The following is a 26,051-nucleotide window of genomic DNA, read 5'->3' on the forward strand; positions in this document are numbered from 1 at the left end:
GCTCTTGTGTCAGGAACCTGGAGGAAGACCAAACATATGTTTGTTGTATCACACTATCACACTAGGCACTCAACACAGAATTGTTGAATAAATGAATTTATGTGATTGCTGTTACTGTCCCTTTCTTATGAATAGCTTTTCTTCTTTATTTCTGATTACCATAATACTCAATTCTAAGAGTATAAAAATGTCTTTCTGTATTTTCTTCTTTTTTTTACTTAAAATCTAAATATATTTGACATATAACTTTGTATAAATTTAAGGTGTACAACATGTTAATTAGGTACATTTATATACTGCAGTATAATTGCCACTGTATTTCTGAACATTCACTTAGAGAATGTTGATCTTTCAAATCAAAATTATGTATATATGTTTAACAGAGGTTGAAGGAAGTTGTCTAATTGCATGAAATCCTTATCACATTATTGGGACTATTGAAGGGGAGGAACTTATCTTTTTGGACCTTGATGAGGACTCCCAAGAAAAAGAAAATTCAGTGTGTGAGCCAGTGATATATGTCCTTTAGGATAAGTACAGTATATTCTTGGCTGAGTGCCATAACAAGGTGTAAGGGAGGAAGAAGAGGAAGAAACAACATCATTGCACTAAAATTTACCAGGACCTTGTTTGGAGATGGAGATAAGATTTATTAAAGGTGATGTCAGCCTCACATTCCTCGACAACTGAAATGTCTATAGTTGACTGTATCATTCATTTTCTCCTAGGTGATTTATTGTTCTTTTGGTGGAACATCCAAAGGCCTGCACTTCAATAACTTAATAGTTGGACTTGTCCTTCTTACAAGAGGCAGAGATGAAGAGAAAGCAAAATGTGAGTACTTTTATTATCTCAAAATGTTAAAATACTACATCTGTGTACAGAATAATCTACCGCAAAATTTTGATGACAGTCAAAGGATTTGAAGTGATGTTTCTCCAAAGGAGATATACAAGTAGCCAGTAAGCACTTGAAAAAATGTTAAACATAAGTAGTTATTTGGGAAGTGTAAATTCAAATTACAATTAGATACCACGTAAGTGTAAGATAGATAATGAAGCCACTTTGGAAAACTGGCAGTTTCTCAAACTGAGTTTTCATATGATCCCACAATTTCATTCCTAGGTATATACCCAAGAAAACTAAAAACATATATTCATTAAAAAAAAAAAAGTTCCTAACAGCACTGTTCATAATGGTTACAAAATGGTAACAACCCTAATGCCCATCAACTGATGCATTCAGCATAAACAAAACGTGATATAACCAACAATAGAATATTACTCAACAATAAGAAGGAATAAAGTACTGCGTAGGAGCGGGAAAAATTTCCCTAATTAAGTTGATATAAGACAGATTAACAGGAGAAAACCAAACAAATTTCGTATGTACGTACAGGAGCCCCATAAAAATATGAAACCCAAAGGGCAGCCAGGTAATTGAGGCTTATATAACATTCTGAGCTAAGGAAAGGGATGGGGATCTGAGGGTACAAGAGGAAGGGAGTCCATTCACAGGAAGGCAGAGATGTTTGGAGAACAAAGGTTGCCCTGTTATACTAGTTTCTTAGGTAAAAAAGTATCTCTGATAACAACTCTCTTTCCGGTATAGGCCTTTTTTCCAATGTAAATTTAGGCTGTTGATGGGGAGGTAATGAGCATTTCTGAATCTGCTGGGTTTTGATTGCCTTTAAGCTCAAAATAATTGTCAAGCCAAAGTGACGTATTTGGGGGCAACAAATTCTGCTCTCCTCCAACAGATACATGCTACCACATAGATGAACCTGAAAACGTTATGCTAAGTGATAAATGCCAGTCAAAATAGAACACACATTATGTGGTTCCAATCATATGACATGTCCAGATTAGGTAAATTTATAGAGACAGAATATAGATTAGTGGTTGCCAGAGGCTAGGGGGAAAGGGAAATGGAGAGCTTACTGCCAATGAGTATGGGGGTTTCTTTTGGGTGAAAATGTTCTGTAATTAGATAGTGGTGATGATTGCACAGCTGTGTAAATATATTAAAAAACACTGAATTGCACACTTTAAAAGAGTGAATTTTATGGAACGTGCCTTATATCTTAGTAAAGCTGATTTTTAAAAAGTAATTCTGAATACATAGATTTAGCAATCTATTCTTGCCTTACTTCACAAATACAACCAGAAATTCACTTGATAATACTTTATACAAATTCTTGGTAAAAGGTTTAATTATTTATCATGGTTTTACTTTTAACTTCAGAGATGAATTTTATTAGGTGAATTACGTAAGCCCAGAAGAGGATGGCACCTTTAAGTTCTACTAAGCAGGGAAATTTTATGTTACAATGAGACGGCATCATTTACCCTCTAAATATGAAAGGGAAGACAACCTTAGTTGATCATTCATTGTCCATCTGTGTTTCCTAGGATATGCATTTATTTACTTAATTTTTAATTCATTCATTTGATTACTTATAATGTCTTATGTTTCCTCATTCTTTTCTTTGAGCTCCCCCAAGGCAAATCTGCTCTTAACAAGAATATTAGTAAACAATGTAAATTTTATTGAAAATTTTCCAGGGGAGATGAGAGGGAAATGTCAGATGACAGTTAAAATTTAAGTGACAGCATGGGAGGACTCAGCTAGAATTGCTCTATCTCTGACACTCTGACCCCAATGTCTGGCACATCGTAGGAATTCAGTAGTATAATTTGACTATTATCATAATTAATGATTCTCAGAGCAAAACATGGGAGAAAGACCAAGAGCAAAAAAGCTAGCTTGACCAATTACTATATGTATGACTCTGGGCCTCTTCCTTGAACTTCTGAGCCCCTGTTTTTCATCAATACAAGGATGAAAGCGACATCCACCAAAATCTTTCATTGTAAAACTCAGAAGAAAAAATGTATGTAAAGCACCTGGCAAGTATCAAGAACTAGCGGGCAATCAATAAATTGTTAACTTTTACTGTTTTCTCAAAGTGATTGTTTATATACACACATATGTACCTACAGTTAAACGTGTGAAAAACATTGAGGCCAAAATAAACTTTCAAAGAAGAAAAAAAAAAGAAGAAAATTTTCCAGGGGGAGTTTAGGAAGGTGTTTATATTAAAGAGTATGACGTTTTGCTCTAAAAATCCCTAGAATTTTACCCTTGCCCACTGGATGCTGGTCTTTCTCTCTTCTTTCCTCCTTTTCTAAGCTGCCCTCTTACTTCTTCTAAATCTCTCAGAATCTTCTTTCTCATTTCTGAATTTAGACTGTTGTTCTTCAGCTGTTTCCTTTTTTACAGTTTTGCTGAGGTATAATTGATATACAATAAAATGTACATATTTAAAGAGTGTACATTTTGATGTTTTCAGACATGTATATATCCACATTATCACAATCAAGATAATGAACATATCCCTAAACCCAATTTTATGTATTGGAATTTAACTGAGATCCTGATTTTTTCAAATTAACATCCCTCTACCAACAAACACATACTCTGGCTCCAGGTAGCCAATAAATAAAAATAACCAATTTGAGGGTCATAAACACATATATTTAAAATTTTAAATCATTTTTATTATACAATTGTATTAGTTTCCTAGGGCAGCTGTAGCAAAGTACCACAAACTGGGTGGCTCAAAACAACAGAAATTTATTATCTCACAGTCTGGAGGCTAGAAGTCCAAAATTAAGATGTTAGCAGGGCCTTACTCCCTCTGAAATCTACAGGAAGGAATCCTTCTTTTTACCTAACTTCTGGTGGTAGCCCTCAATCCTTGGTATTCCTTGGCTTGCAGTTGCATCACTCCAATCTCTTTCCATCTCATCATGTGGCTTTCTTCCCACTGTTTCTGTCTTGTCTTCTTATAATTAATCATATTGGGTTAAGACCCACCCTAATGACCTCATCTTAACTTGATTATATCTGCAGAGACCCTGTTTCAAATAAGGTCACAATCATGGGTACTGAGGTTAAGACTTCAACATCTTTTGGAGCGGGGGAATATAATTTAACCCATAACAGATGGTCAGAGGCTTTTAGCAAATATTCCCCTTAAGAGAATCAGCCATGACATGTGGGAGGGCAGTTCAACTCATAACAGTAATATTTCAAACATACATGTAGTATGTACTTCCACCCAGCTTTATTATTTCTTACCATTGTGTCATATTTGTCCCAGAACTTGTTTTTTAAGAAGTAACAGATTATAGCCAAGGTGAGGCTCTTTCTCAGTATCCCTCCATATTCCCATCCACATTCTTCCCTTGACAGAAGTAACCACTCTCATGAAATTGGTGATCTTTCATTCCTCATGCAGGTCTTTATACATTTATGACATTTGTATGTATCCTTAAACATATCTTCAACTGTTTTACAGGTTTAAAACTTTTAAAATAGATAGTATACTATACAGGTTTTGCAATTTGCTTTTTCCCCTGAATATTATTGATATTTACCCATGTGGAAACACTTAGTTCCTTTATTCTAACTGCTATATAGTATTTCATTGTGTGTGTGTGTCTCGGGTTACCTATTTTTTTGTTGATGGACATTTATCTTTTCTTTCCTAAATTTTGCTATTACAAAGAATACTTCAGTGTATGTTGTACCTTATGCATGTATGTATGAGAGTTTCTCACAAGTGGAGGTAGAGTTGCCTAGAAATTGAATTTCTAGCATAAATATTCATCTTTACTAGATTTTGGCAAGGTGTTCTCTGAAGTGTTACAGTAATCTATACTCATTAACAGTATATAAGAGTTCCTGTTTATCCCAGTTTATTGCTAACACTTGGTATTGTCACACCCAAACATTTTTGCAAATTTGGTATTTGAAAAGATACCACATTCCTGTTTTAATTAGCATTGTTTTTTTAAGGAATAAATTAAATTATATATTTATAAAGTGCTTGGCACTAGTAATCACTCAATAATTGTTACCTATCTCTTCCCTCCCTACTTCCACCAGAGTACATTTAATCTATGATAAAATTACTTTATTCTTTCTTTCTCCTAGACATTTTTAGTCTTTTTGCAAGTGAATCCGGGAGCTATGTTATACGGGAAGAAATGGAAAGAATGCTCCATGTGGTGGATGGTAAAGTCCCAGATACACTCAGGAAGTGTTTCTCAGAGGTATATTTAAAGATTTACATTTCATCCCTCCCTGTGGACAAAGTATTAACTCTTAGTTGTATAATGAATTTAACTGTGATGAATAGATGTTTATGTGTAGCATATTCTTGACATTTTTCTATTTAATGTTTGATGCTTTAACGATTTGTGTGCTATGCTCGAAGGTGCATGACACTACTGCTGTGTTTGTGAATCTGAAAATTCCCAATTCCCAATAAAGGCAACTGTCTATACTTAACGGTATAATGAAACATACTCCTCCACTGTCACACCAGCACACATACAGACACACACACAGGTGATCCTGCAGAAACAGCATTGCTTAGGTTGTGGTGCTCATTGCTTTTCATCATGAGCATGTAGATATATCACTCACTGGCCTTGAGCCATAGGTGACCTCTATGATCCATCAATGCCTATTTTATCATTTATTTTACTTAATTGATTTGCATAGTGAAATATTTGGGTTTTAAAAATTTGTCATTTTCCTGTTTTCATAAATAATATATTTTCATTGTAAAAAAACTTTAACAACAGAAAATGTGTATCTTTAACAGAGAAAATTCTTTTATTTCTTTTCAGAGGTCTGCTAATATGGGAAAAGTCCCAAGAGATGGCAGAGTAAAGTCCTTTTACAAGTTTCTGATTCTTTCCTGCAGCACTCAGTGCTGTATGATTTCTTATGGGTGGCTATTTGACCCACTTCCATTTCACTTTCACTGCTCTTGGTTTTATTCAGAGAGTTTTAATTCAATTTAGTTTAGTCACCTTCCTAACTATATAAGCATTGATTGTTAATACCCCAGCCATATGTGGTTCTTTTTTTTTTAATATAAATTTATTTTATTTATTCATTTATTCTGGCTGTGTTGGGTCTTCGTTGCTGTGCGCGCGCTTTCTCTAGTTGCAGCGAGCGGGGGGCTACTCTTCCGTGCAGTGCGTGGGCTTCTCATTGTGGTGGCTTCTCTCATTGTGGAGCACAGGCTCTAGGCACACGGGCTTCAGTAGTTGCGGCATGCAGGCTCAGTAGTTGTGGCTCACAGGCTCTAGAGCACAGGCTCAGTAGTTGTGGCTCACGGGCTTAGTTGCTCTGCAGCATGTGGGATCTTCCCGGACCAGGGATCGAACCCATGTCCCCTGCATTGGCAGACGGATTCTCAACCACTGCGCCACCAGGGGAGCCCATGTGTGTGGTTCTTATATCTCTTTGGACTCTCTGGCTTTACCTTTAGCTTTTCATCACTCTGGCTTTAAGTTTCCTCTGTGTTGATAGCACCTGGAGATTTCCCTTTCTTGCTTTTGAGCTTGACTAAGCAGTTTTTGGTAGTAGTTATGGTGTTACATTTTACTAAACATTTCTGTGTGTTTGGTGCAGAAGGATTGTCCTCCTGCATTTTTGGTTCTTACTTATTGACTGGAAGTTGCTGTGATGGTATTTCAGTACCTCAAGACAAACTAGATCATTTTTTTTTCCCCTAATAAAATTTGCTGACCAGAAAAAAAAACTGATCTCATCTTTACAGGCCTGATTACTTGAATTTTTCACAGAGATGTTAAGTGCTTGCTCATTTCTGGGGAGAATTATATATATATATATATATATTTTTTTTTTTAATATTTTGTTTATTTTGCCATGTTGGGTCTTAGTTGCGGCATGCGGGATCTTTTGTTGAGGCATGCGGGCTTCTCTCTAGTTGTGTGAGGGTTTTCTCTCTCTAGTTGTGGCACGCAGGCTCCAGGGCACGTGGGCTCTGTAGTTTGTGGCACACGGCCTCTAGATGAGACGCGCAGCCTTAGTTGCCCCGTGGCATGTGGGGTCTTAGTTCCTGACCAAGGATTGAACGGGTATCCCCTGCATTGGAAGGTGGATTCTGTACCACTGGATACCAGGGAAGTTCCTATTTTTTTTCATTTTAATAAGGTTTATGCAGACATTACCATTTTATAGATGGGGATTAAATGTGGTTAGCCACCCAGTTCTCTTATAATTTAGGCACAATAGCAGGTACATATATTAGATAATAATTAGTGCTATAGGGAAAAATAAAGTAGACTACAGGGCATAGGTGGTGATGGAGAGGAGGTAGCCAAGTGTAGGCATTTTGTATAGTATAGTTAGGAGAGGCTTATCAGAGAAAGTGACATTTGAACAAAGAATTTTAAGGAAGTGACAGAGAAAACCCACGCGGATATCTAAGGAAAGCATTTTTCATGAAGAGAATATAGCAAAAGCCCTCAGGGGAAGTATGCTTGACTTGTTCAAGGAACAAGAAGAGGTCAATTTAGCTGGAATGGAATGAGCAAGGGAATAGTAGGAAATGAAGCTACAGAGGTTGGGGGACGGGGTGGGATGGGGTAGGGAGATTACACATGGCCCTGTAGGACAGTGTGAGTTCTTCAGCTTTCACCCTGAGTGAGACAGAAATCTTTAGAGGTATTTGAGCAGGAAAATATATGAGTTTTTGTTGCTGTTGTTTAATTACTTTTTTTTTTTTTTTTGGCTGCGTTAGGTCTTCGTTGCTGTGCGCGGGCTTTCTCTAGTTGCAGCGAGCAAAGGCTACTCTTTGTCGCGATGCATGGGCTTCTGATTGTGGTGGCTTCTCTTGTTGCGGAGCACAGGCTCTAGGGCGCACAGGCTTCAGTAGTTGTGGCTCGCGGACTCTAGAACACAGGCTCAGTAGTTGTGAAACATGCACTTAGTTGCTCCGCAGCATGTGGAATCTTCCTGGACCAGGGCTCGAACCCGTGTCCCCTGCATTGGCAGGTGGATTCTTAACCACTGCACCACCAGGGAAGTCCTGATTACATTTTAAACGTCATCATTTTGGCTCTTATGTAGAAAGTACACTGAACAGAGTCTGATTAAGGTATCTGAATAATCCAGGGAAGAGGTCATGGTGTAACAGTGAGGTGATGAGACTTTTCAGATTCTGCATTTATTTTGAAGGTGGAATTGACAGGACCATTTCTTGTATTGATGATGGGCTGTGAGTGAAAGAGAAAAGGATGATTAAGGTGTTTCGCTTGATTTAGTAAATGAATGGAGTTGCCATTAACTGAGCTGGCTAACGCTATAGGAGAGGGAAGTTGGAGGTTTCAAAAGCAAGAGAAGTTTAAGACATAATTAGAGAATCATACTAGACATTCGGGTGGAGTGGTAACTGTGCTTTTTGACATATAAGTTGGAGTTCAGAGGAAAGGATTTGTTGGCTTATAGATGTGGATGAGGTCATCTAGGAGTGAATTAAGATAGAAAATGGATTGGAAGACTGAGTCCTGTACTCTGACGTATGGCGAGATGATGAAGAATCAAAACAGGAGCCTAAGGAATAGCTTGTGAGGAGGAACGAAAGAGAATGGTGTCCTAGAAGCCAAGAGATAAAAATGTTTCAAGAGGAAGGAGTATTTAACTACATCAAATAAGCCGAAAGATCAAGTGAGTTGTCCTTTGATCACTGAGAAGTGATCATTAGATTTGACAACGTGAAGTGTAGGTGATTGGTGTAGGTCCTGTGGAGTTAAAAAATCACTGGAGTCAGGATACTAGAAGGAGTGTGCTCATAAGAGGAAATTGTGACAGGGAAAGTGGAATGCTTAAAATTACATTTATTGGAAAGGGAATGGATTTATAATAAAAATATCAATATAAGACTATGGTAATAAATGGTTGGGTTAGTCTTGTATGAAGGACAAGACCTATGGAAGAGGGAGGATCAAAGAAATGAGAGGCCTACGTTTTGGGATACTCGTGTATAGCTGTTTAAATCATTAGGTACTCAAGGTTGATTTTAAAAAAACAAGACTGTAAATGGGCTAATTTTACCTAATTCAACTATTTGATGTATTTATCTGCTGTAATTTCTGAGTAATGTGTGTGATGTGATCCAGACCCTTGCTTTTCAAGTTACCATGTTTCAGTAACTTGAAATGAAGGAAATCCATATAGGACTTATATTGTTTTTTTCTTACTGAATTTTTTTGGTTGTTGATTCTCAAGGTGGAAATTCGTATTTTACATTGTTCTTCAAAGATGTATCAGTTTCAGAAGTTTGTTTATTTTTATTTTTTTTTTGCGGTACGCGGACCTCTCACTGTTGTGGCCTCTCCCGTTGCGGAGCACAGGCTCCGGATGCGCAGGCTCAGCGGCCACGGCTCACGGGCCTAGCCGCTCCGCAGCATGTGGGATCTTCCCGGACCGGGGCACGAACCCGTGTCCCCTGCATCGGCAGGCGGACTCTCAAACACTGCACCACCAGGGAAGCCCAAGTCTGTTTATTTTTAGTTGCCTTTTATAGTACTGGAAAATTTTTTTTCTAGACTGCTATTATGACAGTTTATAAAAGGAGACTTCCCCTTTACTTCCCTTATTTAGAGCCATGATTCAAAAACATAAAAAGTCAGGTTTGGCAGATGGAATTTTGGTGCTACCAGTTATATGGAGTGATCCCAATGGGCAAGTGGATTTCAGAGACTGCTTTATATTTCACTAAGTCGGCCAGGCAGCGAAGTGTATAGTTTAGGCACAGAGACTTTGGAGCCTTGACTACCTGGGTTCAATCCTATCTCTGCCACGGTATAACCTTGAATGCATAACTTTTTGGAGCCTCAGTTTTCTCGTGTGTAAAATGGGGATAATAGTATCTCCTATAGAGGGTTGCTTGAGGATTAAATGAATATAAAAATATTTAGAATGGTGCTTAGGGCATTGTAAATACTCAATAAATATTACCTATATGTGAAGGTGGTAGAATAATAGGCAGCTTCTTTCTTTCTTAATGGTACATGAAGGTGCATCTTATAACATCATCTTAGTTTCACTGAAACCATTGAAACTACCACGTTCAACTGAATCTAAGATGCCATCGATTAATAACGTGCGCCTTTATGTATTATAAAGAACAAAAAACCTGCGAGTTACAATTGAAGGGTATTATTGATTTTAAGACTTTTCCCAATGTCAGAGATGTTAACTTGTAAAAATTAGTAGACTACAGGGCATAGGTGGTGCCCTTGCATCAGCTTGTAGGGTTTATACTGCAAACCCTCTTTCTAGACTAAATGTAGGGTAGAGAAAGAATATGGCTATGATTCTCTAAACATGTTGGCAATGTCCTCACATCCCTGCAGCAAGTCTGAATGCCATATTCTTCCATGTAGAAAAACAAAACTTCCAATGTTGTCTTGATCGCTTGGATTGCACTGTTAAGTGTTCTGAAACCATGAGGCTTAAGCATGTTGCTATACTTAATAGGATGCTACTAACAATATAGAAATTATTTCTACCATAACTCTTTTAGGTTCTAAGTTAATCCCTTAATATCTCCATCAGGATTAGAGCTGCTAGGCTCCTGAGTGTCATTAGAGCTGCTAGGCTCCTGAGTGTCATTCTTAATTGTATTTCTATGTGGGTTGCTTCTGCCTTTTTTCTCATAGAAACATCTGGCCCTCCCTCTACCTGGGTCCTCTTGTCTTCCAGTCAAAGAGATTGACTTACACAGCCATATGATGTTCTTTCTCAGCCTGGATACTTTTTTTCTCCAGAGATTTAGGAAGACAAATACTTGGAAAGAAAACAAAGAAATAGAAATCTCCTTGCTTCTTTTTGTATTCTAGTTGACTTGTGAATACATGTTTTCAGTGATGTCTTTTGGAGGAGGACTCCTGGATAGATTTTAATTCGCCAATGAAATTTAAAAGAATATTTAAATTCCATACATATTTAATTAAAATATGCTAATTCTGACCAATTGAAGTACTGAAGAAGAGGGATGAAGCAAGTGAAAAGTTGGTTTTATTAAATATTGAAAGAAATTCAGTTTACTGATTTCAGGATATACCTTAGCAAATAAAATGTGACTTATTAGTAGAAATGCACTGCTTTAATGAATTGATGAAATAATTTGCAATTAGCATATAGATTTTATGCAAATGAAAGTTCTGAAGTACAATTATATTTGAAAAATTTTATTTCCAGGTATATAGCCTATAGTGATATTTAGATAATTCTTCCTTTATAGATAGTAGAAGGGTAAATGTCAATTAAATGCAAATTTCAAGTTGTATAAGTTCCAAGTAGGTACCTTAAAATTTGACTAAACCTATGTTTTCTTGTTTTAATTTTAGGGCGAAAAGGTAAACTATGAAAAGTTTAGAAATTGGCTTCTTCTAAACAAAGATGCTTTTACCTTCTCTCGTTGGCTACTGTCTGGAGGTGTATATGTGACCCTCACTGATGATAGTGATACTCCCACTTTCTACCAGACTCTGGCTGGAGTCACACATTGTAAGTAATGGCATTTCATTGTGTTCTGTTCACTTTTTAATACAATTGCCTGGTAATACGAGGAAATGAGAATTTGCCTTTTATCAGTGGGTTTTTTCTTCCAAAGTATAGTAAAATGGAATACTGGAGGCTTGAGTACATAGCTGAAAAGGAAAACTCTCTTTTTTGTCTACTCACTGAATACTTTTGTACTCCAAATGTGTGGGGTATTTTTTTTTTCCCCACACCAAGCAATTCTCCAGTGCTCTATGGATACCAACTGGGTGTCCTGCATCTCAGTTCAGTCTGACACTGTCTACCTGGGGTTAGCACAGACCCCACAGTTTTAGGGCTCAGTCTCGAAAGACTGACCCTCTGCTCCCCACTTCAGACGCCAAGTCCAGATTGTGACCTGTGCTTCTGACCAACCACCTATAAATGAGACTTCCCATGACCCCCTCCTTGGGTTTGGTAATTTACTAGAACAGTTCACAGAACTTCAGGAAACAGTTACATTTACTGATTCATTATATAATAAAGGATATGTTGAAGGATACAGATGAACAGATACATAGGGCAGGATCTGGAAGGGCCCCAAACACAGGAACTTCTGTCCCTGTGGAGCTGTGATGCCCCAATTCTTCTGGCATGTAGATGTGTTTACCAGTCTAGAAGCCCTCCAGACCCTGTGCTTTGGGGATTTTTGTGCAGGCTTATTACATAAGTATGCCTGATTATTAACTACATTCTAGTTCATCTTCCCTCTCCAGAGAATGGGAATGGGGCTGAAAGTTCCGAGTTTCTAATTATGGCTTGGTCTTTCTAGTGACCAGACCCTTTCTAAGAGCTTACCAAAAGTCATCTCAGACATTAAAACAAAAGATTCCTATCACCCAGAAAATTGCGAGGAATTTAGGAGCTCTGTGTCAGAGATTCCTATCACTCAGGAAATTACAGGAATTTGGTCAAAGACCAAATATTAGCAGGAACCAGGGTCAATATTACTATTTCACAATAGCCCTCTACTAATTGTCCTTAACCAAGCTGTATTAGTTTCCTAGAGCAGCTGTAACAAATTACTACAATCTGTAAACTGAAAAAACAGAAATCTATTCTCTCACAGTTCTGGAAGCTGAAATCAAAGTGTTAACAGAGCCTTGTTCCTCCTGAAGGCCCTAGGGAAGAATCTTTCCTTGTCTCTCCCAGCTTCTGGTGACCCCAGGCTTTGCTTGGCCTGTAGCAGCCTCCGTCTTCCCATGGCCTTCTCTCTGTGTGTGTCTATGTCCTCTCCTCTTCTTTTAAGCACACCAGTCATTGGATTTAGGGCCCAGTCTATATTCAGGATGGTTTTAACTCGAGGGCCTTAATTCATTACATCAGCAAAGACCCTATTTCCAATAAGGTCACATTCTGTGATTGCAGGTGATAATGAATTTTTGAGGGACAGTATTTAGTCCTCCACAACACAGGCCTAAGTGTTAACTTCTACTGTTCTTCTTTCCTGTGGTTACAGAATTGTACCTACACTGGGCTTTTGCTTATGCTACTCCTTAACACTAGAATGAATGCCTTTCCCTTTTATTCTCCCTATAAACCTTAGTCATCTTTGAAGACTTAAATCACATGCTGCTTGGTTTTCATAAAACATTTTCTTGCCTTCCTGTGAGAAATCATCTCTCCTTCCTCTGAACTCTCATAACACCATTTTTGTACCCTTCTTGAATGAACTTATCACTTTTGTCCTTGTATTATAATTATTTATAGCATTCCATTTATTTGTACATGTCATCTCTCTTAAATCATAGAGTCTGTATTATTTTTCTATTCACCCTGTGTCAAGCCTTAAATAAGTATTTGTTGACTGAGTAGAGGACCTTGGGTATCAAGTGCTATTTGTATCTATTTGTTCATATAATTTATGAGTTGGCTACTAGTTATACACCAGCTACTTTCCCCCTCATTTTCATTCCATTGTCACCAGAAGTTCTGACAGATAAATTCTGGCATGAATAGGCAATGAATTTGATGTTCCTACTTTTCAGTGCCCCCGCCTGAATATATATATATATATATATATTTTTGAGAAATAATACTCATGTGGTATTTAGGAGTTCTTCGGACTGAGTCAGACACTCTAGCCCTGCTACTTATTATTCATGTAGCTGCGGGAAATTTAATCTCTATGAACTTCTTTTTTCATCTGGAAAACAGGGATAATGATACAACTGTACCTCATAGATATGTTGTAAGGAGTGTGGGGAAGGAAAAGTATTTTCCTCTACTTATCTTGGTTTCATTGGGTGGGGCCCTTTAAATTAGACTAACAAAGATAACAAGAAAAAAACATAAGCTTACTTTGTTACTATTGATACTTAACTAACTTACTTATGTACCAGAACTTTCAGTGATGAGTAACTCAAAGGGGTGGTTATAGCTTGAGCTTGTATAGCATGTTAGCAAAGAGCAATAATTTTATGGAGATGTGACAAGACAAAAGAAAAGGACTTTGAGCTGCTAGGGATGGCATATTGTGGGAAGGCAAATACATGGAGGAACTGTTGATTGATATGGCTGGTTAATAAGGTTTGTTATGTAGATTCTTTCCTTTGGTGCTATCTCCAGGTTGATAAGTATCTAGAGTGGTCTCTGTTGATTAACTTCTTCCTGGTAGAAGGGCAGGTAAGACATCTTTATAAATTAGGCTAATAGGGGGAGCTGGAGAGCTTTTTTTTTTGTATCAGCTTCTTCTCAATTGCCTTCAACTCAAAATAACCCTTATGCTAAAGTGGCATGTTTGGGGTGGTATATGGTGCTACCCTTCAGGAATACATGAGATAGTACCTTTTTTAAGGGACTCAGCATTATGCCTGGTATAGAACAGGTAGGTGCTTTACAATGAATATGCATCCTCTTTTTTTTTTTTTTGGCTGGGCCCTGCGTGCGCTGCATGAGGGATCTTAGTTCCCTGACCAGGGATCAAACCCGTGCCCCCTGCAGTGGAAGCATGGAGTGCTAACCACTGGATCATCAAGGAATTCCCTGCATCCTTTTGTATTAGTGAACACTTGGCTTGGGAATGTCAGTGAGCTTCATCCCACTTTCTCCAGAGAGTAATTGTTTTGGGAGCAAGCAGTTTTCTAAGAGAGGACTGTAGATCAGTACAAAAATTAACTCATCCATGTCTGTGGGAAGAAAGTGTTTTTCTTACCAGTTTGCTTTCTTTTATTTTAGAATTTATAAAAATAAAGAACAAAAATAAACTAGTACAACAGACAACTCATTTGCTGCTGGCTTCAGCAAATGGCTCCTTTCTCAGTGGGCTTTCCTATGAAAGCATTATGACAAAGTCAGAATTACTGCTAAATTTCTTACAGAAATTCTGACATGGGTAGGTTTACATTCTGATGTCTGTGATTTATCATATTATTTATAAATTCTCAGCTTCTGTGGATGTCTTTGCAGGCTCTTTCACTCAAAGAATATTTGGTACATTGAACTTTTCAAATAATGTGTCAGGAATGTGGAAACACGGGATAAAAATAGAGAATGTTATTAACTGATTTATAAGTAAACAGAAAATATTTATTTTAAAGCATCACTGACTCCATTTAAATTTGTGTAATGACCCAAGGTATCTAGGAAACAAAAAGGAGTTATAATTTTTCACTTGTAAATAACATTTATGTTAGAGTGCAGATGCCTTTAATTACTTTTTCACATACGATTATAAAGTAAAATTTGAAGTCACAGTAAGTTGAACATACTGCCACTTTTAATCAAATTTTTTCTCTTTCGTGTAAATCACAAATGAAACTGGGGCGCTATTTGCATTCAATACAGAGTTAGAATAACTAACTGATTTGATTTAGACAAGATTTTAGACTTTGTCATGGCCAGTACAGTTTTTAGAACTTCAGATTCCAAACTATTGTTACCTTACCTTTTATTTAAGTTTAAGAAATTGAATTAGAACTTCTTTTGGCTGCACCGCCTTGCAGGATTTTAGTTCTCCAACCAGGGATTGAACCTGGGTCCTCAGTAGTGAAAGCACTGAGTTCTAACCACTGGACTGCCAGGGAATTCCCTGAATTAGAACTTTAGCCAAAAGTCCAAGTTTTTATGCTTGAGTAGATCTTAACTAGATTTTTATCAAGACTGATATATTTTTCTTTTATAATTTGCTGTTTAAATACCTAAGGTTAGATTTCCTAAAAAGATTTTTTTCGTCAAATATATAGTGTTTTTAATGACAAGTTAATTGTTAAACATTTTGATATTCAGAATCAGAGAACATATATAGAGAACATAAACATGTTCTATATAGTTAAATGTTTGAAATAGTTTGGTACAAGTTTATTATTATTATTAGTGATATCTGAAAGAAGATCCTACTTTCTAAGACTAACTAGTCATTTGGCTTTTTCTTGTAATAGCCTTTCCCCACCCATTTTGTTCATGGTTATTTAGCACTACATAGTGTTGGAATTTGGAGCCACAGACTATAAACTCAAAATGTAATTTGTTTTAATCAGCTTTTTACAAATTTAGTTCAGTGTATCAAATCCCCTACTATTGTACATGCATAGTCCTATCCAATCACAGTCTGGCATCTCTCTGCTTGAGTTTGAAGGCTCATCCTTTAGATGCTAACCTTTGAAACGTCTACATTCTAACCGAACTGTCTACTAATTCTAGGTTGAACTGCCATCTTTAACACTCTTTTTTTGTCACTCACTGGAAAGTAAAGTTCTCTCTTGTTTTTTGTCTTTTATCTTGTGTCCATAGCATAAATCCTTCTATAGGTTATCTATCCTCTTCCTTATTTTTGAATTATAGCAGAATACAACGGTTATTCTTTTTGTTTTTCTGTCCTATCACTACCTGTTTTTCCTAGAGACTTTTACACATGCTTTTTTACTTCTGCTTGCAATATCCTTCTTCTGTCACACTAGTTTTCCTTTCCCTGGTCAACCCTAAGATGTTCTGTGTGTACCTCTTTAAATATCAAGACTTCTAGGGCCTCACTGCTTATGTGCTCCCTGAAAACCCTGTGTCTCTGTTCCTTCATTGTACTTTCCACACTGGATTAAAATGACCCATTTTCTCTTCTATTAGAATCTAAACATAATTATTTTGTTCACTGTCATGTCTATAATTTTTAGTGCAATGTCAGGTACATAAAATGTTTTTATTGAATGTTTGTAGAATATTAAATGATCTTGACATATAGCTCCTGTACTTTTTTTTCCCCAAAAATGCTTTGGAAGGTTCCAACTTACCACATACAGATTGAGCCCTTACTAAAGGAGGCACTATACTCCTTGTACATTATCTCATTTAATCCTTGTGCCACCTCTGAAGTTCATTTTATCGCCATTCTAAAAATGAGGAAACCACAGCTACAAGAAGTTAAAGAAACTTTCTCAAGATCAAATGGCTAATAGGTGCCAAAATTGGGATGTTTGAACCCCAGAGTGCATGCTTAGTATCATTTTAGGATTTGAAGACAGTTTATTGACACACAGTCATTTTTTTCTTTAATCTTTCGTAAGCAGCTTGTAATTGCAGGTAAAAGGAGGTGGTCATGTGATAGCTGTGGTTGTGGTGAGCCATCTTCCTCAGACTCACTTCAGACAATCTTGCAGCTTCACTTTTCTAATTTCCTTTTTTTCCCCTTGGGATACCTTCAAATGATTATTATTTTAAATTTCTCTTTAATAATTAACTTCATTTGATCCAGGCAAGGTCACTGAATGATTCCCCATTTACCAACAGTGAAATAGGTAATTGGAAGAACTAAGATTTTAAGAACTATGTTTTAAGAACTAATCGAGAGTTTTTTCCTTAATGATGATCATCTTTTCATAGAGTTTAGTTATATTATTTGGAAGAAAATATGTGTGCTAACTCTTTCTTGTAAATATGTTTTTTAGAGTTTCCCTAAAATGTATCATAAGCGTGATTTCTTTTAAGTAGTAGAATCTGGATACTGAGGTAATTAATGTAGTATTTTGGGCTAATTTTAGGGCCATTGAACTCATTTTGATTGGTTTTCTTTTCTTATCTAACTCAAATTTATATAACTCAAATGCTTTATTTTAGCATTTATTGTCTCAACTAAAAATATGCATATTATTATATTCCCTTGCCACATTTTAGTTTGCAATGTTAAAGCCTCCTTTCTGTAAGAGAAAAATACTTCAGTGATTCTTAGGCCATAAACTGCCTAGTAAATCTGCATGTCCCTCCTTCATTATCCTCTTATCTGGTTGTAAATGATGTAAGGCTTAAATAGATTGCAGAAGGTCATTGCTTTTGAGAACAGGTTGCTTCCTCAGAAATGTTAAAGAACTGTGTTACTGTTTGAAAATACTTGGATATTTTGCTTGGCTTTGTTTTTGTTTTTGTTTTTAAATAAGAATCCAATTCTGGCATTAAAGAGCAATTTCTGTAGCTGGAGCCTCCGGTAAGGTGGGACTTGATTAGGATGGCCCAAAGGGCAGGCCAGGAACTATTTAGAATGTTGTAGTATGCTACTGTTGTGAACCAGAAAAAATTATATCAATAGGTGGGTGATAAATTCATTCCCATTTAGCTAGTAAAGTATAAGTTTTGATATTTATTTATGAATTGCAAATAGAGTAACTACTGCAGTCGTTAACCTCTAACTTCTTTAAGTGAAAATAAGGTTAGTTATCTTTCCTCTCCTCAGCAATTCAGCTGCCAACTCATGTAAAATATTTGGGTGATGATAATATATATAATTTACTTTAGCATGCTTTTACAAATACTTGATTAACAAATTACAGTCTGTAACTATAAATGAACAGATTGCATAAACTTAAAAGGGAGCTGTAGCCATAACCAATCTGATCATTTTTGTCTTCCAAATATGTTCTACTTACTTGTCTTTCCACATTTCTACTTCAACAAAAAAAATTGTGTTTTTTAAGGAGATTAATGAACTTAGTTTTCAAAGGTAAAAATATTTGGGAGGAAGTTGATATGAATTTTCTGTGTTCTAATTTAGTGTATAAACTAAACACCAACTGATCAGAAGTACTCATTGAATACCCATTATATGCTCAGTACCTAGATGTATAAAAATGAGAACATAGTTTCTGTCTTCCACCTTTGGTTTCAGTGTCAGATTTTTTTAATCTGAAGATCTACTACTGGGAAGAAAATTTAGAATTTGAGAAAACTGTTTCTCTGGAGGAACAGATTTCTCTTTCTTTCTTCCTTTCACATAATAAATGGAGTAAACAGACATCTTATTTAGGAAAATGAGGCAGTAATGCTCAATTTATATATCAAACTCCTGTAATTACTCTCCCTATTGCTAAAATTTTAAATTATTCCTTTTAAATAAATTCAGTCATCTGGGTGTTTGAAGTAGATGCTTCTGTTAAAAAAAAAAAAAAAAAAAGAAAACTGTGGAAATTCCCTGGTGGTCCAGTGGTTAAGACTCGGCACTTTCACTACAGTGGCCCGGGTTCAAACCCTGGTCGGGGAACTAAAATCCCTCAAGCTGCGCAGCACAGCCAAAAAAACTTTAAGAAAAAAAAAAAAAAAAGAAAAACCAAAACTGCTAAGGAATAGAGTAAGAATGAATACTTTGAAATCACTGGAAATTTAAAATACATTGTTCTTGTCTTGCCAGGTAACTTGTAAGCTACTTGTCCATTAAATATTTCTGGAATGCTCAAAATGTACCAGATATTATTCTAAGTTTTAGAATATAACAATGAATAAAATAGACCAAAAAGCCTGCCTACAAGGAGCATATGTTCTAGTTGGAGGAAACAACAAAGAAAACAAATAAGTCTTAGAGAACAAAGTAAAGCAGGGAAGAGGGATGAAGGAGCATCATTGGATGGGGTGCAGTTTAGAAGATCCGAGAATATGACATCGAGTAAAGATCTGAAAGAGTTGTAATAGCCATGCAGGTATCTTGCAAGAAGAGTGTTAAAAAAGTTTTGAAGCAGCATGATTCTGCTTAAATTTTTCTTCTGAAATGATGTTTTTATTCTTAGTGAAATTAACTTCCCCCCCGCTTTTTATGAATTGTCTGTCTTGTACTTGTTAATTTATTGTAGTCTTAATGCTTTTTAATTCCGTATATTGATGATTTAAACTCACTTCTGTTCTTAGCTGCCCACTAGGCTATTCTTTTTTTTTTTTTTTTTTTTTTTGCGGTACGCGGGCCTCTCACTGTTGTGGCCTCTCCCACTGCGGAGCACAGGCTCCGGACGCGCAGGCTCAGAGGCCATGGCTCACGGGCCCAGACACTCTGCAGCATGTGGGATCTTCCCAGACCAGGGCACGAACTTGTGTCCCCTGCATCGGCAGGCGGACTCTCAACCACTGCCAGGCGGACTCTCAACCACTGTGCCACCAGGGAAGCCCTAGGCTATTCTTAACTCAGCAGTCAAGAGTGATCCTGTGGGTTGGATCATGTCACTCCTCTGCATTAGATCCTCCAGTGGTTCACAATTTCACTTAAAATCAAAGTCCTTACAGTGGCCTATATAATCTGACCCCCATTTTCTTACTGACTTTTATTTTTGGATATTTGTTTCTTGTGGGGAAATTGCTATTATTGTTATGCTTTTTCTCTTTTATATTTTCTTACATGTATTAATGAGATATAGGAAAAGCATTGATTTTTCTATATTTATTTTATATCCCTACAGGTTTTTAAACTCAATTATAATTTTTAAATGTTTTCTCTTTGAGTTTTTTTGGAATGCATTCTACTTATATGCAAATAATAACCTTGCTTATTTTCTAACATTATACTTCATATTCGTATCTTATTGCATTGGTGAGAATTTTCAGAATCATGTTAAATAACAGGGGAAGGGTTCTACTTTAGGTTGGGAAGTAGAAAGACATGAAGGATCTTCATTCCCATTTTAATAACATGAAATCACTACATAAACCAAACAATCATAATCTTTAAAGCCACTGAAGACATATCAATACAAAGAAATCTTAAAAAAAAAAAAAAAACTGAATTCCAGAGGGACAAGTGCTTCCTAGGTAATCAAAGGATATAAAGGTGCTTTCATTTCTGAGGCCAGAGGCTGAGATTGGGGCTAAGGCTGCCAGAAGAGTGAGCCTGCCTGAGGACAGTCTTTGCTGGGATAAGGAGAAGCCAGCCAAACTTTGAAAAACCCGTTTCAGATTTAAATCTGAAGGAACCGCAAGTGCAAAGATAATCATCTCTGCCCTGTAATTCTGTCCTGTGGAAATTTTGCTGAGACTGGGGTTAGGCAGTTTCATGAGCTCATAATTTTGAAGTCTCAAAATCTTGAAGGTTGCAGTCTCAAGGCTCTGTGGTCCTGAGCTGCTGTCATTTTATGGAGTTGCAGTCTTGAAGTCCTGTGGTTATGCAGTTTCAACACAGGGATTGACAAACATTTCCTTTAAAAGGCAAATAGTTAATATTTCAGACTTGTAGGCCATATGGCTCTTTGTTACAATTACTCAACTCTGCCATTGTAACACATTAGCAACCATAAACTAAATGTAAGTACATGGCATTGTTGTGTTCTGATAAAACATTATTTATACAAACATGTATGCAGCCTTCAGGCTGGAGTTTATAGATCTCCAGGTTCAAAAACTAGCAGTTTCTGAGCTCTCCTGAATAGAAATCTGAGCTCACCTTCAGAACATTTGAACTAGAGGTAAACTTAGTCTAACCAAAGCTGCAACTAAACTTCTATCCAAAATCTGTCATGATTAATGATATCAGATGGACATTATGGACTGGGTGTTTCCTGTTTTCATCATTGCTCTGTGTAGATACTGATTTCCATCTGGTATCATTTAATTTAGTCTGAAGAACATCCTTTAACATTCCTTTTGGTACCGTTCTGCTATTGATGAATTCTCTCAGCTTTTGTTTGTCCAAAAAATACTTTATTTTGCCTTTGTTTTTGAAGGATATTTTCATAGGATATAGAATTTGAGATTAACAGGTTTTTTTTTTTCTCCTTTCAAACCCTTTTTTACCCCATTAATCTTCTGGCTCCCTTGTTTCCGAAGAGAAATCATTGCTTATCTTAGTTCCTGTGTTTGTAATGTATTTTTTCTCCCCTCTCATAATGCTTTTAAGATTTTTACTTTATCAGCAGTTGGATCGTGTCTTGCCTTGGTTTGGTTTTCCTTGAATTTTTCTTGCACAAGTTTCACTGAACTTCTGGATCTATGGGATTATGGTTTTAATCAAATTTGAAATTTTTTCAGCTGTTATTTGTTTTAAATATTTTCTGCCCACTCTTTTCTGGGACCCCAGTAACATGTATGCTATACTTTTGGTATTGTCTTACAGGTCACTAAGAGTCTACTAATTTTTTCAGACTTTTTTTTCTCCTTATGCTTCCATTTGGATAGTTTCTATTGCTCAGTCTTCAGGTTCGCTTACCTTTTCTCTGTATTTTTTAATCTGCAGTTAATCTCCCATGAATTTTTAAAATTTCAAGTACAGTTGACCCTCCATATCCACAGATTTAGCATCCACAGATTCAACCAATTGGGGATTGAAAATATTTGAAAAAAAGTTGTTTCCAGAAAGTTCCAAAAAATAAAACTTGAATTTGCCACGCACCAGCAACTGTTTATATAGCATTTACATTTTATTAGGTATTATAAGTAATCTAGAGATGATTTAAAGTATACAGGAGGATGTGCGTTGGTTATATGCAAATACTATACCATTTTATATGAGGGCCTTGAGCATCCTTGGATTTTGGTATCCACGGGGGTCCTGGAACCAATCTCCTATGGATACCAAGGGATGATTGTATTGTACTCTTCATCTCTAGTAGTTTCATTTGGTACTTTTTTTTTTTAATAGTTTCCGTTTCTCTTTTCAATATAGTCATGGTTTTCCTTAAATTCTGTAGATATTTATAATGGATGTTTTAAAGCCTTGTCTACTAATTCCATCATCTCTGTTATTTCTATGTTATTTCTATTTTCTATTGACTGGTTTTTATCCTGGTTTTGGATCGCTTTTTCCTGCTGTTTTATGTACATATATATATTTGGATGCTAGACATTATGAATGTTATATGGTTAATGGATTCTGTTGTCATCCTTTAAATTAGGAAGTTTGTTTTGTTTTGATAGGCAGTTATTTGTGGATCAGGTTGATATTTTCCAGAATTTTTTTTAAAGTTTTTTGGGGGCAAGTCTGGAGTAGCCTTTACTCTAAGAGTTAATTTTTCCCCTACTGATTAAGTGACCCTCTGAGTCTGTGAATGCTCCCAGTGTTCAACAAGGTATCTCCGCTCTGGCTGGTCAGAACTTAGGCATTTCCTAGCCCAGCCTCAATGAATTTCACTCTATGCATACATAGCTTAGTACTCTGCTAAAACTCAGTAAGACTCCTGTTCATATTTCTGGAGCTCTTTCTCTACATAACTCTTTCCTCTCCAGTATTCTGCCCTGTAAACTTGAGCTACCTCAACCTACCTGAACTACAAGTTCTATTCTTAACTCAGTGAAATTTCACTGCTTAGGTTCCTCATACCTTGCCAAGGTCTGGGAAGAGGCTGCAGGCAGAAAGCCAGGGTAATGGAAAGACTCACCTTGTTTGTTTTCCAAATCTTACTTTAGTTCCTTGGAGGGAAAAAAAACAACAGCAACAACAATGCACATATAGAATGTAACCATAGTTGGAGTTTACCTGTGATTTTTTTTTTAAAATACATCTTCTGATGAATGAGGAGAAAAAGATGTTCATGTTTTCATGATGCCCCTATTACCTATCACATTATAAATCCTGTTCTACCCTGTCTTATGTATTGACTTTATTACTTATAACATCTTTTGTCATGTTCATTTTCATTTATTTAATAAGTATTGAATGTGTGTAGTTACCATATCGACAGGATGGATCAGACATGGTATCCTGCTATTAGGATGTTTATAGTGTAGCCAGGAGAGAATATGTATATAGAATCACTAAATCCAAGATACAGATTGAAAATTACCAAAAATGAGTACAGATAAAAATGGTGTGGGGGGCTTCCCTGGTGGCGCAGTGGTTGAGAGTCCGCCTGCCGATGCAGGGGACACGGGTTCGTGCCCCGGTCCGGGAAGATCCCACATGCCGCGGAGCGGCTGGGCCCGTGAGCCATGGCCGCTGAGCCTGTGCGTCCGGAGCCTGTGCCCTGCAACGGGAAAGGCCACAGCAGTGAGGGGCCCGCGTACCGCAAAAAAAAAAAAAAAAAAAATGGTGTGGGAAGCCATAAAGGTCTCAGTTGTTTCCTGTTTTACATATTGGATTTAAATGGGGAACTGCAAAAAAAAATTTTTTTCCATTTTAAAGCTTCTTATATGTTAATTTGAATTTCATTTTCATTCCATTTTAAATATAATGTATTTGTCTTTCAGAGTTTTGTTTTAGGTAATTTTTAGCAATTTAACTGGGAAATTAAAATATATCCTTAGAAGTTACATTATCAGGGTAAACTAACTGCCCAGAAGAGAAGCCTGAGGTTTTATAATCTTGTTTCATTTGACTCTCAGTGGAGGAATCAGACATCATTGATCTGGAGAAACGCTATTGGTTGCTGAAGGCTCAATCCCGAACTGGACGATTTGATTTAGAGACGTTTGGCCCATTGGTTTCACCACCAATTCGTCCATCTCTAAGTGAAGGTAGGAACATTCTATTTCTACAGTGTTCCTTGCTAAACACACATAAGACCATCTTTTATTTCTAACCAATACATCTTAACTCTAAAAGGCTATAATGTTACAAGTTTGCAAGTTTCTTGCAAATAGTGTAGTTCAGTGGGAAAAAAAACTAAATTGGGAATTATAGTCTTGAGCTTCCTATTCTACCTATGTAGCCTTGCATAAGTCAGTTTTGCTCTCTCACCTGTACATTCTCATATATATAAAACATTTTGACCGAGACAGTGGTTACAAAACAGTACTCCAGTGAGGTGCCTCAGCATCTGGTGCAGGGATTAGGGAGGTGGCCACTGAGCAGGCAAAGCTCTAGGTTTCCACACATAGCCCCACCTGTTCCCTCACCGCAAGAGCCTCCACTGTTTTTATTTTACATAAGAAAGTTCCACTGGGGAATTACCTGGCGGTCCAGTGGTTAGGACTCTGCACTTTCACTGCTGAGGGCCCAGGTTCAGTCTCTGGTTGGGGAACTAAGATCCTGCAAGCCGTGTGGCGTGGCACCAAAAAAAAAGGAAGAAGGTTCCACTGTTCTATCCCTCCCTCCCTCCCCTGCCCCAAAAAGATTAAGAAACCACTGGACTGGACCATCTCTATGCTCCCCACTTAGCCCTAAACTTTTCATTGCTATAACTTAAAAAAAAAAAAAGTTAGTAATGCAAAGGGTAGTTGTTGGTGATATCACAAAAACCATATTTGGAATCTGAATACTTGGGTTCTGCTTCTGGTTCAGACCTTTTTAAACTTTTCTAACTTTTGGCAAGTCATGTAACTACTTCTAGCTTTGATTTTCTACTCTTTAAACTGAGGGCACAGAAGTAGAGTCTTACAGACAATCTGTATTCTTCACATTCCCAGTGTATTTCAGAAATACCTGTTTGGGGAGCCAGAACAGATAGGGCTTGTACCTACTTCAAAGGTGCAGTTGTGTTTTTACCTTTCTAGAATTGGAGAGTGATAAGTCATTTTATTTGAAAACAAAATTATTCCATTTCTATTTTTTACAAAAGGTTTGAAAACCACAGGATTATATTATAAATTCCCTTTTATTTCTGAATTTTAAAATATTTATAAATATTAAGTAATACAAAGAAGACTGCAGTACAGAATTTCTTTCTTTGGTAATATAGTGTGTTGTTTTTCTTTGCTTCATGAAAGAGCTTAATGGAGCTTATTAATAACAACACAGTATATCTTTGATATGCAGTTCAACTTTTCTTCTTTTTTCCTTTTTCTTCTTAGTCTTTCCAAATAAGGATAATTGTGGTCTCTGACATTTTTTTTCAGTTCTTGATTTTTTAAACTGATTTTTATTTTTTACAGCTAAAGTCATTTTGAGCTATAGGAATTGATATAAAATAGAGACAGGCAGGCAAACAAAACCAAATACTAAATGATAGTAATGTATTTTCTGCTAGAAAGTTAAGTTTTATAATTATACCAGGAAAAAGAGAAATACTTCCTAGGACAATGGGAACTACTGATAAACTTTTTTTTTTTTTAATTCAGTCAGTTTATGGGAGTCATGCCTCCTTTCATAAACATGTCCTTATTACCATTAGGAAGTTTGTTTGTTGTGATTTACATTGTCTTCCTATTTTACAGGTTTGTTTAATGCTTTTGATGAAAATCGTGACAATCACATAGATTTTAAGGAGATATCCTGTGGGTTATCAGCCTGTTGCAGAGGACCCCTGGCTGAAAGACAAAAATGTAAGTGTGTTAAACACTATCACAAAAGTTGCAAACTATACAGCGAAAAAAATCAGCATTCATTCATATAAAAATCATCTGTGGATTGAGGCTTGAATTTTCATTACTCTGGCAAATAGCAGTCTCATGTTGAGCTTTTACTGAGGTCGCTGTAAGGATTCAGTCACCTATTTTCTGTGGAGTGATTTGGGATTTGTCATTAGTAACGGGGTTGATTTTTCCAGATGAATGTGCAGCTCATGATA

The 26,051-nt window shown here is 36.6% G+C and overlaps 1 protein-coding gene across 1 annotated transcript in view; it reads left to right on the plus strand.

The window, feature by feature from the left end:
- The window catches only part of USP32 (ubiquitin specific peptidase 32), a 202,086-nt gene that overhangs the window by 103,155 nt on the left and 72,880 nt on the right, over positions 1-26,051 (plus strand). Inside the window, exons 3-7 of the mRNA XM_060133829.1 lie at positions 729-834; positions 5,002-5,120; positions 11,244-11,403; positions 23,929-24,060; positions 25,699-25,806. Of these exons, the coding sequence (XP_059989812.1) occupies positions 729-834; positions 5,002-5,120; positions 11,244-11,403; positions 23,929-24,060; positions 25,699-25,806 (625 nt within the window). The remainder of the gene's footprint in view (positions 1-728; positions 835-5,001; positions 5,121-11,243; positions 11,404-23,928; positions 24,061-25,698; positions 25,807-26,051) is intronic.

The sequence above is a fragment of the Lagenorhynchus albirostris genome, chromosome 20, assembly GCF_949774975.1.
Source record: "Lagenorhynchus albirostris chromosome 20, mLagAlb1.1, whole genome shotgun sequence".
NCBI lineage: Eukaryota > Metazoa > Chordata > Mammalia > Artiodactyla > Delphinidae > Lagenorhynchus > Lagenorhynchus albirostris.